The sequence below is a fragment of the Candidozyma auris genome, chromosome 3 (genome assembly GCF_003013715.1).
Source record: "Candidozyma auris chromosome 3, complete sequence".
Lineage (NCBI taxonomy): Eukaryota > Fungi > Ascomycota > Pichiomycetes > Serinales > Metschnikowiaceae > Candidozyma > Candidozyma auris.
The window spans coordinates 481,242-492,913 of NC_072814.1; the positions used below are offsets into that span (position 1 = coordinate 481,242).

The following is an 11,672-nucleotide window of genomic DNA, read 5'->3' on the forward strand; positions in this document are numbered from 1 at the left end:
CTCTAGCGAACTTTGCGAGCTCTGCCTTCTCATGGTGCTTGTATATGATGCGCATTAGACCTCTATAAGTGTGAAGAATTTTTTGACGTAGAAGAAACTCCTCTAAACTCATGAAGTTTTGCTTGGCGGGTTTCTTCACGCATCGGATTCCAGAGTTGAACATAATATACTTTATAGGCTCGTATGATAACTCGATCTATATATGCAAGTGGTGTACGGGTCACACTAGACTAGGCCTCCTTGACCAGACGGTCCGAACATAGAAGGTTAGGTAAGAGACCATTGATTCTCCATCTCCACCTGAGCTTTTGTTTGAGAACCTTGAGCCATTCAGGTTCGTATTCCCCTTCATGAGCAATCTCATTCAAATGATGAAGCCTCTGCTTCAAGTCTAAGGAAAATTCTTTCGCAGAAGGGCTTGACGTAGAATCATACGTTTCTCTAATGCTGGAGAATATATTGTGAAGTCTTCTTGAAGTCTCTGATCTCTCTTTTTCACTACAGGCAAGAGGCTGATCCTCGCAAAATTCTGCTAGGAACTGCTCGTAGATGTCGACACAATCCCAACAGACGAATTCATTGCACATTTGTGACCCTGGTAGACGTCCCCTTGGAGCTGCTTCACAGCTACCAATGATTGAGCTTATTTCGTAAAGAGGGCGATCACATAGACTGCAATGTTTGAGTCGGTCTGTACCTGGAATTTTACCAAAGATGGCTTCCAAGTCTTCTTGAACAGGCATCGTATCTATCAGATCTCCAGAAACATTTCTCGTAGATGTTTCAACGGAATTTTCGGATCCCAAATCGCTGTGAAGACGTTTTTTGAACGTGTGCAATGATTTCTTTCTCTCGATCTGATCTTTTGAGCTGTAGGATGCCAAGTAGTCTTCGACCAAGACGATAAGATCTCCAGATTCCTCAAACGTCTCATCAATGTATTCGGATGTAATTGTCATGTCTGTTATGTCGTAAGTGTAGTCATTTTCGTTTTCCTGAGCATTGTCGTTTCTGCTCGTGATGCAAGTGTCAAGACAAGATGGGTTTTGATTTTCTTGTTTTTGCTGCTTTGACGCCGTTGTGGGCGCCAGAGGACCAAGTAATCCTCTTTTTAGCTTTGATCTCGCTGGTGGTGGAGGTAGCGGTAGCGATGTCAACGTAGTATGATCTATAAGATCTAGTTTCGACGGGTGCAGAAGCAAGGGTTTTTTACGGGTAGAGTCGTTGGTTGTCAGAAGAGATAGCTCATGCACTTCAGGACGAATGGACTGTGCTGTTGCCGGAGAAGCCGAATACTTCTCAAATAGATCGATCTCACCCACAGAGCCGACAATCACAGTATCTGTACTTACAGCTATTGGGACAGTACCTGACTCTGCCGGCGCTTTCCCTAGTAGCGTTAAGGACATCTTGTGGGAGTTTAGATGTGGACAAGTGACTTCAGCTATAAGTGCCGTATTGTAACAAAAACAACAACTGGTAAGGGTAAGCAGACGAGGTTCGGCCACCTGGAACGAGTGAATAATTCAAATTTGTCGAGTTTGGGTTGTATAGCTATTGCAAAGGAACGAATCTTGTCCACATAAGCAGGTGTTTTGCCAAAAAAGGATACTAGTAAAGAACCTTTAGACGAGTGCTGAGCCCTGGTGCGAAATCAGACCCTCGATGTAGCAGGACAAAAACACAGAGTAAGCGCGGTCCACCGTCTAAATACAAAATGTAGTGACATGTATGGCGAGAAAAATAAGCTACGTAATATAGGTAGCCATTAAGTGCAAAGCTCAATAATTAATCTACTCCAAATTGTCAATATCATGTTTTGGTGAAAGGGATAAAACGGTCTGCGACGCGTCGGTAGCTCTTCTGATTTGTCTAGAAGAACGGGCAAAACCAATCTCTCTTCAGTGATGAGGCAATGCCCTTAAGTTTACGGCCACAGCGTACTCAACAAGTGGGGGTTCATCTAGAGCCTCTACAATTCAATTGTGTACGTCATAAGTATTATTATGCTGATCTCGTTGAAGATACTCTTCAAATGCATATGTTGATATGCTTTACGATATGCTGATTGTGCGTCTTTCTCTGCCACTTCTGGCTAGAAGAAGGTCCGCGTGGGCCAAATCATCGTCCTTGCCGTTGGCCCACTCGCTGATATCCTGAACCACTCGTTCCAGAATCAACCTGTCCATGTGCTTCTCTTGTTCTTTCATGCGAACGAAGAGCTCCTCGCACGTCTCCACAAGCACATTAAGTCTTCTGGCTGCCTGACGTCTTTTGTAAGCGATAATGGGCTCGAAGTTTGTGATTCTGGTGTTGAAACGGATCTCGAGCACCGTGAGACGCTTCAACAAGTTATGGTGCAAGATGACGGGAATTGACTGGTCACTAATGTAAGGACAGTTGTTTAATGAGAGTCGTTCAAGGCGCTTGCCACACGATATAGTGAGCTGCCAAAGCGACCGATCTGTGATGTAGCACCCGGCAACACCAACAGTAGTCAAATTAGGATTGTTCAAGGCAACAGCACACACGCTGTGGTCTGTGATGAGATGGCCTCTTCTTTTGCGTCCCAAGTTGAGGGCTTTTAATTTCTTGCACTTTTGACCTACCATGTAGACTCCATGGTCAGTAACATTTTCGCAAGCCCGTATGTCAAGTATTTCTAGATTAGGACAAGTAGATGCTACTGCTGCCAATTTCGTATCTTCAAGTGCCTTAGAACCAGTGACAATCAATGTCTTCAAGGTAGGCAGCAAGAAGCTACGGGTAGGAGCGATCTTAGGGCACATGTACAATTCGAGCCACTCGAGCCTGCTCAAATCTATGTTTGCGGCAATGGAGTTGAAATGAGGTTGACGAAGAAACAACATTTTGCTGAGCACCAATGTCTTGGGGCTCATTCCGTCGTAGAATTGCTGAGACGACTTTGGCGCAATAAATTTGGCGAGGGTACGCTCTTCAGTGAAGAAGAGCCTTTCCCCTAGAATTTCCTTAGTGATGTGGTGGAAAAGCTTGTTGACAAGCAAGCATGTGTGAAGCACATTCAGCCTATTGGAAGGTTGTGGCTCTTGGAGTGTTGAGAAAGCGCCTTCCATGGCCAATTTTGCTGCCTCTTCGTTGCCGTGCACTAGCAAGGCGTGCTGAAAAGAAAGCGGTTTACGACACACGGGGGTCTTTTCCCTTGGAATGATTGTATTTTGAGCATCGGCGTAAACGATAATTTTGTGGACTAGCTCAGGAATCTCGAATATCGATGGCTGCGAAATTGGCTCTAGTTGCGAAATCTGTATATCCACATCCATATCTTCAACACAGGTAGCGTTCCGAAGAGGAGTCAGGGCTGGAGCCAGTGAAAGTCTCTTCAATGGCAGCTCGAATGTGTCGAAGTAAGAAACGCTTGGGCGGAAAGGCGTAAGCGGGCTCCTTGTCGATGCAGTGGAGGTGGAGGAGTCGTCTAGCTCAGGTAGGGAGTCAGTGTCTGAATCCGAAACACCTGCGCTGAACTGGAACTCCAGGTCGCTGAGTTCAGAGACAGGGGTGGTAGTATCAGGCGTTGGCGAGGCCAAACGGAGCAAGCGGCTCGCTCTCCTTCTGGGAGGTGAATATCCCAGCGAAACCAGTCTGAACATGGGAGTCGCTAGAGGAGAAGGCAATACCCTCGACAGCTTTGCCCTTTTTAGGTTTCGAGCAGGCAGTGCCGGCAACGGTCTGTAACTCGAGAAGGTGCTGCACTGATTGTTTCTTGTAGGGGTCGATACATTGCAGTTTGGAGGGCTCTGAGGGGAGGTGGGAGCAGCATGGGCCATAATTCAAAGGAGTGTAGAAGTTGGAGGGGGCCCGCTCACAAAACAAGATGATTAATGCCAAAAAAAAAATTCAAAGAAGTGAAGTGAAGTAATGATGGTGGAGGGATTAAAAGGAATGTGCCCTAGAGGGGACAGCTAGTGTGGGTGACAGAGTCCTGGGGAAGGAGGATGATTGGACCCAGTTGCAAATGGCGAACACAAGAAAAAGAAGCAGGGGAAATCTTCCGAAGGAAACCAACAAACTTTATATATCAGGGGAGGATTTCAGGCACCCGAGCAGCAATGGAGCACAATCGCTGGCGACAAGCATGAGGATCTGTGGGAAGGGTGGTACCTTGGTCGAAAGCGGGAGGAACAGTTACCGGTTGCAGTGCGAGAGCCAGCCGCCTTAAGCGAAAGAAGGCCCGCGAGCTGGAACAAGCTGCCTGTCACAGAGCAGTCTGGGCGGCAGGAACAAAATGAGAATGAAAATAAAATATTATAAAAAAAATTGTAAAATTAAAATCCATCTTTGGTCCATTGCTGGTTGAGACCGGTGTTCGACAGTGGACTCTTCTACATGGCACTAAGTGCACTGCGCAAGGTACACCCAACACTTCCACACGAACATTTACCCTTGCATGGACAGAGAAGACTATTTTTTCTTGATTGCTTCTGGGCCCTTGCAAGTCATGTCAGAGAAGTAATAGAGAGTCTGGGCAAGTTTTAGTTCAGAATGGTATAATGACATCACTAGTCATGGCTGCGAAAAAAACGAAGCAGGCGGCTGTCCCTGTGTGGTGCGCAGTGAGAGAGAGGGTCGAGGGCTGGCTTTTGCAACCACTTAAGCAGTGCGCCGTCCATTCGTGGGAGAGCCGCGGCAGGATGCTTGTTTACCTCAAATAAAGAACAAAAAGTTACATAATTTTTATGTCTTGGCCGTCTGCAAAGACGTGTCATCTGGGGATGTTGGTGTTATCGTCTAGGTCTAAGCCACGAAGGTTACTTTGACGAGAGTCGACACTTGAAGGATGGCTGGCGGTTGCGAAAAAAATAAAAAAAGTGGTGAGGCAGCATAAAAAAAATAACGGTTCTCGACTGCGATATTTTTTTTAAGAGATGTCAGGTGGGTTCCGTTTGTGTCAGATTCGAGCGGGCCCAGCACATCTCGGCTCGGCTAATCTGAAACAATCAAGGACATTGGGAATTAGAGATATTCTCTTTTTATTTTTGTTTTATCCTCGAGGTGGCATATTTACACGAAAAGTAAAGAGTTTAATGGGGGATGAAGGCAAGTCAAATCCTCTCACGTAAGCATCACGCCAACTACAAGAACTCAGCTGTAAACCAAACGACCATCAAAACTTCCCAAATTTCCACTGCTTCAAGAGCGGCTTTCAAATTGAATCAAGTGAACTCCTGGATGCGCAAGCTGCCAGTGCGAGCCAGCTGTTAAACTTAGGTTGCACTGCAGGGGCAGAGCAGTAGTAGCGTCCTAATCTAATCAAAAGAGGAAAATAAATGGTCACTTGATGAATATAGACGCGTCAAGAATTAAAAGAAAAAAAAAATTACATTTGTCAAATTTTCTCACTCTCGTTTTGTCTTTGTCTACACTCACCCCTCTGGAGTGCACCCTGTCTATTATAGACAGCTGCCCGGCGTGCACCTCACACACATTTTGCAACCATTGTGTTGAGGAATTGCTTTGACCTCTTAGAGTTGCCATACCCTATAGATCCCACACGACACCTTTACAAATGGTTATCACGATCAATATGTTATCGGACGAATCATCGCCAGGGGCCTTGAACAGCCACGTGACGAGAGTCATGATGTGATTCACTGTGCTGTGCTGCTGTCTTCTGTACCTGCCTGCGCCGGATCAATACCACCGAGATCTGGTAAGCTTGGAAAGGGCGTACAAATTCAGCCTTTACTATGCCAACAATCACCAAATATCTTGTTAGTCTTAGGCATTTGCTACTTTTGTCTCATTGAATTTTTTTTTTGTCTTCTTTTTCCTCAAGAAGAGATTTCGTTGACATGGTCCCTTGACCAGTTGCTTTTCAGATTGCGCTCTGCTCTGTCTACTTTCACCGCGACAAAAGAAATAATGCGTTCTATCTCTAATGTAAGTGAAAAAAAAATGGCAGGGCTTGAATGCACGATCACTGCCTTCTCGGATTAATTAAACCATCAACCAAAGCATTTTTCATTTTCCTTCTTTTTTATCACCCTCTCTTTCACCCTAGTGAATTTCATCTCTCATAACATATTGACTATCACTCAGCTGAAGCCTTGCAAGGACGATGCCAAAGCAGAAATCGAAGACGGCGACGTTGTTCGATATCCGATTGAAGAACTGCAACCACGATGTCTTGTTGCTTAAGGGATCAGAACATAATGCTGCGTCCACTTTCATTAGCGGCAAAATTGTGCTTTCGGTCAACGAGCCCATTTCCGTGAAAAAGATCACCCTTAGGTTATACGGTACCCTTCGTCTAAGGTATACCGACGCAAGGGGCTCCGTACCTAAACCAGCAAGATTCGAGAAGAAAGTTTATGAGTATGTTTGGGATCCAGCCGAAATTTCGAAGTACTTGAACAACATGTATGAGAACTCCAGCAGTGGGGGCAGTGCCGCCTTCACAGGAGCTTCTCCGCCAAGCTCGGGAAATGGTCTCGCCAGAAGTCCAATCAAGTCCAAGGCATCCTCAACTTCGTTGAAGAGCTTGGGCATGACATTTCGCTCGATGTCTTCAACGTCGTTATCTCACCATGGAAATCTGACGGGCCATGGTGGTTCCTCGGCGTCATCGTCATCCTCGAATTTAAACTCAAGGGGAAGTCATCTTCTCGTCCAGGGCAATTATGAATTCCCTTTCAGTGCGATTCTACCAGGTGACATGCCTGAATCTGTGGAGGGGTTGCCAGGCGCCAGCGTGGTGTACAAGCTTGAGTCTACTATTGACAGAGGAAAGTTTCATCATCCTATGGTGACCAAGAAGCACGTTAGAGTGGTGAGAACCTTGACGACAGACTCTGTCGAGCTTTCTGAGACAGTGGCTGTTGACAATACCTGGCCTAAGAAAGTCGAGTATTCCCTCAATGTTCCCAGCAAAGCTATTGCCGTCGGGTCAGGTACACCCATTTCTCTAATGCTTGTTCCTCTTCTTAAAGGCCTACAATTGGGTGAGATAAGAATATCTTTGGTGGAACTTTACTCATACGTGGGCTACTTGCCACCCGCTTACACAGACGAGCGCATAGTTTGCGAGAAAGTCATCCCAATGCCTCGTCCCGATGATCCACATTTTCAAATGGACAAATGGGAGATCGACACATTCCTTAGAATACCACCAAGCTTGTCGAAGTGCACTCAGGACTGTGACATACAAACTCATGTCAAAGTCAGACATAAGCTTAAGTTCAATATTGGCTTGTGTAACCCTGATGGTCACACATCCGAGCTTCGTGCTTCCTTACCGGTACAGATATTCATTTCCCCATTTGTTACCGTTAGTGCCAGAACTGATGATAGTGAGGATCTTCAAGAACCACAACACCATAATGAAAACGCCGACGAAGAAGTGTTGTTCTCTAGTGATCCTCACAACACATCGTTGACCAATTTGCATCAGTATGAGCAACTGTTCCGAAACTCAGACGATGCCAGCCCAAATGAACCTCTACGGTCCAACCCGCACTCATACTCATCTTTTACTGGACTCATTGCACCTCCAATGTATGAGCAACATGTCTACGATCAATTGTGGTCAGATGTGTCACCAATGGAATCACCAATCACATCGGGTGCATCGACGCCCAGATCCAGACCTAGCGCAGATGTGCTGCAGTTTAGTATGAGCAGTATTGACACCGCCCAATTGACAGAAAACTTGCGTCAGCTCAAGTTGCAAAGGCAGCTTCAGGAAGGCCCCGAAGGAAACACTGTTCTGTCGCCAGCGTCGCGGGAAAGAGCCATCTTCACAATGGACGGTGAGCAGGAGGGTGATTACTTCGCCAGACGACCAGCTTTGCAATCACATCTTCTGCAAGGCCATAACAGTTGCTCTGGAACGAACTCAGCATTAGGCACTCCAGGTGGCTATTACGGCGGTGCTATACAATCTCCAGGTCTTATGACACCGCCAGTACATCTTTCACGTACTACGTCGGAAACCAACCTTGAACCCGATGACATGTACCGAGTGCCCAGCTATAACGAGGCCATCAAGGGTGACGTCCAGGACACACTCTCGCCTGCGTATCAGCCTCCGCAGCCAGGCTCCAACATCAATGCCGAGGAAGTGAATAGAAGATTTGAGGAGAACATATCACGATCGACCACGCCTGTTGGGCTGGCGCCAAACAGAAACAACAGAGGGCTTTTGAGTCGCGCAGGCAGCTCAATCAACTTGATGAGCTCTTCGAGAGCTTCCTCCAACAAACTGTCTCCATCATCATCCAGGAATGTGTCGAGCACCAACTTGTCGAACTTGCTGGGAGACAACGTTTCACGCCAGTCCCTGAGACGAGGCCGGGGCACGGCCACCTTTTCAATGACTCCGATTTAACACACCTCACAGTCACAGAGCATAGACCTCACTGATAGACGAAAATAGATATAAAGATACTTCAATCAAATCACTCATGAAACAAAGTCAGGTACCTTATATGTATAGCTCCACATTCATTTCCTTAATCATATTTTGCAGCCAGTGTAGTGCGCATCTTGCCAGCTCACGTACACTCCGCAACTAATACTGCTTCAATCAATTACACCTCAAAAGTCTATAACCACTTTATGTTCAGAGACAGAACAAATTTATATCTTTCGTATAGGCGGACAGTTCCCCGTCGACAAGCTAATCAAGAAGCAAAATTTGTGGCGTTGGCTGAAGAAGAGGAAGGGCTCATGGGATCAAGACGAGTATCCTCTAACAACCAAAGAAGGAAGGGCCAGTATAAGGATGCTGGAGAAGAGGCAATCGAAATGAAACCAATCGCTCCTTCGATCTTTGATATATCAAATGGGTTGGATGAGAACTTGAGCAAAATTAAGTCGCAAACTAATGAATTGAGCTCTTTGTACAAGAAGCTTCTAATAACGAGAGACAACGAGAAGCAAAGGTTAGAAACACGCATTGAAGATTTGAATTTCGAAACAACAAAATTATTTGAAAACTGCTACGTGCTCATAAAGAAATTCGAGTTTCTACAGAAGAACTTCAAGAGGCTCAAGCTAGAGTACACTCAGGATGAGATTTCGATTATTGAGAATTATAAAAAGACATACGCCCTAAAAATCCAGGACAGCTCTCTCATCTACAGAAATTTGCAGAATAACTACATCAAATTCCTCAAGGACGATGATGATGCAGAAACTGATCGACTACTATCGTCTAGCAATACGTCGACTGTTGCTCTAGATGAAGAAGATTCCAAGAATATTGAAGACTACTCAAAGATGGTACTCCAACAAGCTCAGACACAAATTCAGAATAATCCCAACTCACAAATACTAGCACAAAGGGAGCGCGAAATTTCTAGATTGGCTATGGGAATTCTCGAAATCTCCACCATTTTTAAGGAAATGGAGACTCTCATCGTGGACCAAGGAAGCATGCTAGATCGCATTGATTACAATTTGACCCGAACGGTAGAGGATCTAAAATCTTCAGACAAAGAGTTGCTAAAGGCTCAATCTTACCAAAAGAGAACTACAAAGTGTAAGATAATTTTTCTTTTGAGTTTGGTTGTTTTGGCCTTGTTTCTCTTTGTGTTATTTAGATCACCTACCAAAACCAAGATAATCGAAAAACCTAGCGATTCGAGGCCAGTACCCGAAAATCAGCCTGCTGAAGGTGATCAGAAATGATTACAATGGTTCACAATCGACCCTGATGCTCATAATCATGTCAATTGACCTATCACAAAACTTGTTCATTCATTCACGACCTTGTTCATCTATGAAAATACTGTTACAAGACTGAGCCAGACAGTTGTGGCCCTAAGCTTTCCACCGCGCCCAGCACAGTGAATACTAAACAAATTAATCGTACAAATTCTTCAGGTTCGACCCGTAGCGTTCCCTTTAGCTCTATAAGCTCGATTGAAAGCTTGACTTTTAAATCATGCCGTAGGGCCCGTCTCTGGGGGGCCTATTGCCAGGTCTATGGAGTGGTTGCCCGCCGTAGCGATTCTGGTAAGCCGGGTTGCCGTATTGCTTCCTCCTTGCCATGCCACCTACAGCAAAATCAGGATTGTTATTCAAAACATTGTCAGATACTGAAGGCTTTGGAGGACGTGCCTGCGCATAGCCCCCACTGCCAGGGCCACCGCCATAAGGACCCTGGTAAGGGATGCCTCTGCTTGGAGGATCGCCATAGAATGACAGCAGTTGTGGTGAAGGTGAAGGCTGGTATCCGCCTTGCTGCTGGTAATTTTGCTGGTAATGAGGTTGATACTGAGAAACACTGGGATACTGCTGGGTCTGTTGCTGGGGAGCACCGCCCGGCCGATAGACAGCACCCGAAACGGCATGAGAGGCTTGTCCAGGTCCCGGTACATTCGGTGCAGCGCTGTTGTTGTACGCGCCCACATTGGGTTGCCTTTGGGAGATACTGGTGAAATCGGAGCCGTCGTCGTTATCCAAGTCAGCTTGTTGATGCTCGGGCAGTTCGTCGCCCAATTCGGTGAATGGCTGATGTCCTTCAACGTTTGGGTGATGATCAAATACGCCATACTTTTGCAGGTTGTTCAATGCCACAGATCCACGCTCCGATGCTGGGTAGGGCAAGGTGCCTGATCCATTTTCATCTGACTTCACCGCAACATTGGGCACAAATGTCGGAGCCATCTTTTGCTTCGCAGACACAGGAGTGCTTGGTCCGTTGTTGAGATTGACACTGGCGTCTTCGTAGTAACTGCCACTACCGTTGGGAAAATTGGTAATGCCTGGCTTGGTGACATCATTGGCAGTACGAGGCTGCGACTCATACAAACTGTGAGAAGAATCATCCTTGGCCGTGTATCCTCTCGTGGCGCCTCTGTAAGTCGACTCTTTGACGAGAGAGCTCTCGTCATCGTTGGTACTGTCTCTTTGAAGGTTGTTGAAAGTGTACGCCGGTTGTGGACGCACCCCACCAATGGCGGGGCCAGTAAAACCTGAGTTACCGGCAGAGTCAAGTTTATTGTAGGAAACAAAGTTGCTCTTAGACTCCGTTTCATCATCGTCGTCGACATCACGCTGAGGATGGACGCGAATCGCGAGAATCAAGAGTGGGATGGCAATGAGAGCCAAGATAGCGGGGACCACCAAGATCCAACCGACCCACGCCACATGAGGTTGAAAAACCATGATGACCATTACGCAGATGACAGCAGAAGCAAGAAATGCGAGCACCGTGAGCACAATGGCCAAAATGACCACCACAGTAGTATCAAAGAAAATCAGCACCACCGTAAGCACCAAGGCCAAAAACAACAAGCCTGCAGCAATGGGAGCGACAATAAACGACTTGGACAACATGTTTCTCGTGCTTCCAGAGAGAAGCCAGTCTGTCTGTCTGTCAATATTACCGAAATCAACTGGGTAGTAACTTCCAGGGCAGGATCCTCTCCAACAGTAGCCAAAGATACCAAAACTATACTCGTTGTGAGACGCCAACTTCAATGAAGTGGTCACCGGGGACGTAACATTAGCAAGAATGGCAAACACCAACGAGATGAGTAGGAGGATGGCAGCGACAATGGAAAAGATCATGGTCGTTGGTCGACGTCGCAATTAATAATTTGGGGATCAGAAAGTCGAAAGCAGATATGCTGCGTTTCAGCAATAAGCGAGGGATAATATATGACCTTAGCGACACACTGACGCTA

General features: G+C 46.2%; 5 protein-coding genes across 5 annotated transcripts; 2 read left to right on the forward strand and 3 right to left on the reverse strand. All coding sequences in view use genetic code 12, as the record gives it.

Annotated features, from left to right (window-relative positions):
* Positions 1–230: 230 nt before the first annotated feature.
* Positions 231–1,409, reverse strand: CJI96_0002849 (uncharacterized protein; the record flags this gene model as incomplete). The annotated part of the gene is made up of 1 exon (XM_029033648.2): positions 231–1,409. One exon carries the CDS (start codon positions 1,407–1,409, stop codon positions 231–233), a length of 1,179 nt encoding a protein of 392 aa, XP_028892240.2.
* Positions 1,410–2,054: 645 nt separating this feature from the next.
* On the reverse strand, positions 2,055–3,629 carry AMN1 (Amn1p; the record flags this gene model as incomplete). Its single annotated transcript, XM_029033647.2, has 1 exon — positions 2,055–3,629. One exon carries the CDS (start codon positions 3,627–3,629, stop codon positions 2,055–2,057), a length of 1,575 nt encoding a protein of 524 aa, XP_028892239.2.
* Positions 3,630–6,097: 2,468 nt separating this feature from the next.
* Positions 6,098–8,365, forward strand: ROD1 (Rod1p; the record flags this gene model as incomplete). Its single annotated transcript, XM_029033646.2, has 1 exon — positions 6,098–8,365. One exon carries the CDS (start codon positions 6,098–6,100, stop codon positions 8,363–8,365), a length of 2,268 nt encoding a protein of 755 aa, XP_028892238.2.
* Positions 8,366–8,595: 230 nt separating this feature from the next.
* On the forward strand, positions 8,596–9,669 carry TLG2 (Tlg2p; the record flags this gene model as incomplete). The annotated part of the gene is made up of 1 exon (XM_029033645.2): positions 8,596–9,669. The coding sequence occupies one exon, from the start codon at positions 8,596–8,598 to the stop codon at positions 9,667–9,669; it is 1,074 nt and encodes a 357-aa protein (XP_028892237.2).
* Positions 9,670–9,918: 249 nt separating this feature from the next.
* On the reverse strand, positions 9,919–11,556 carry SRD1 (Srd1p; the record flags this gene model as incomplete). Its single annotated transcript, XM_029033644.1, has 1 exon — positions 9,919–11,556. One exon carries the CDS (start codon positions 11,554–11,556, stop codon positions 9,919–9,921), a length of 1,638 nt encoding a protein of 545 aa, XP_028892236.1.
* Positions 11,557–11,672: the final 116 nt, after the last annotated feature.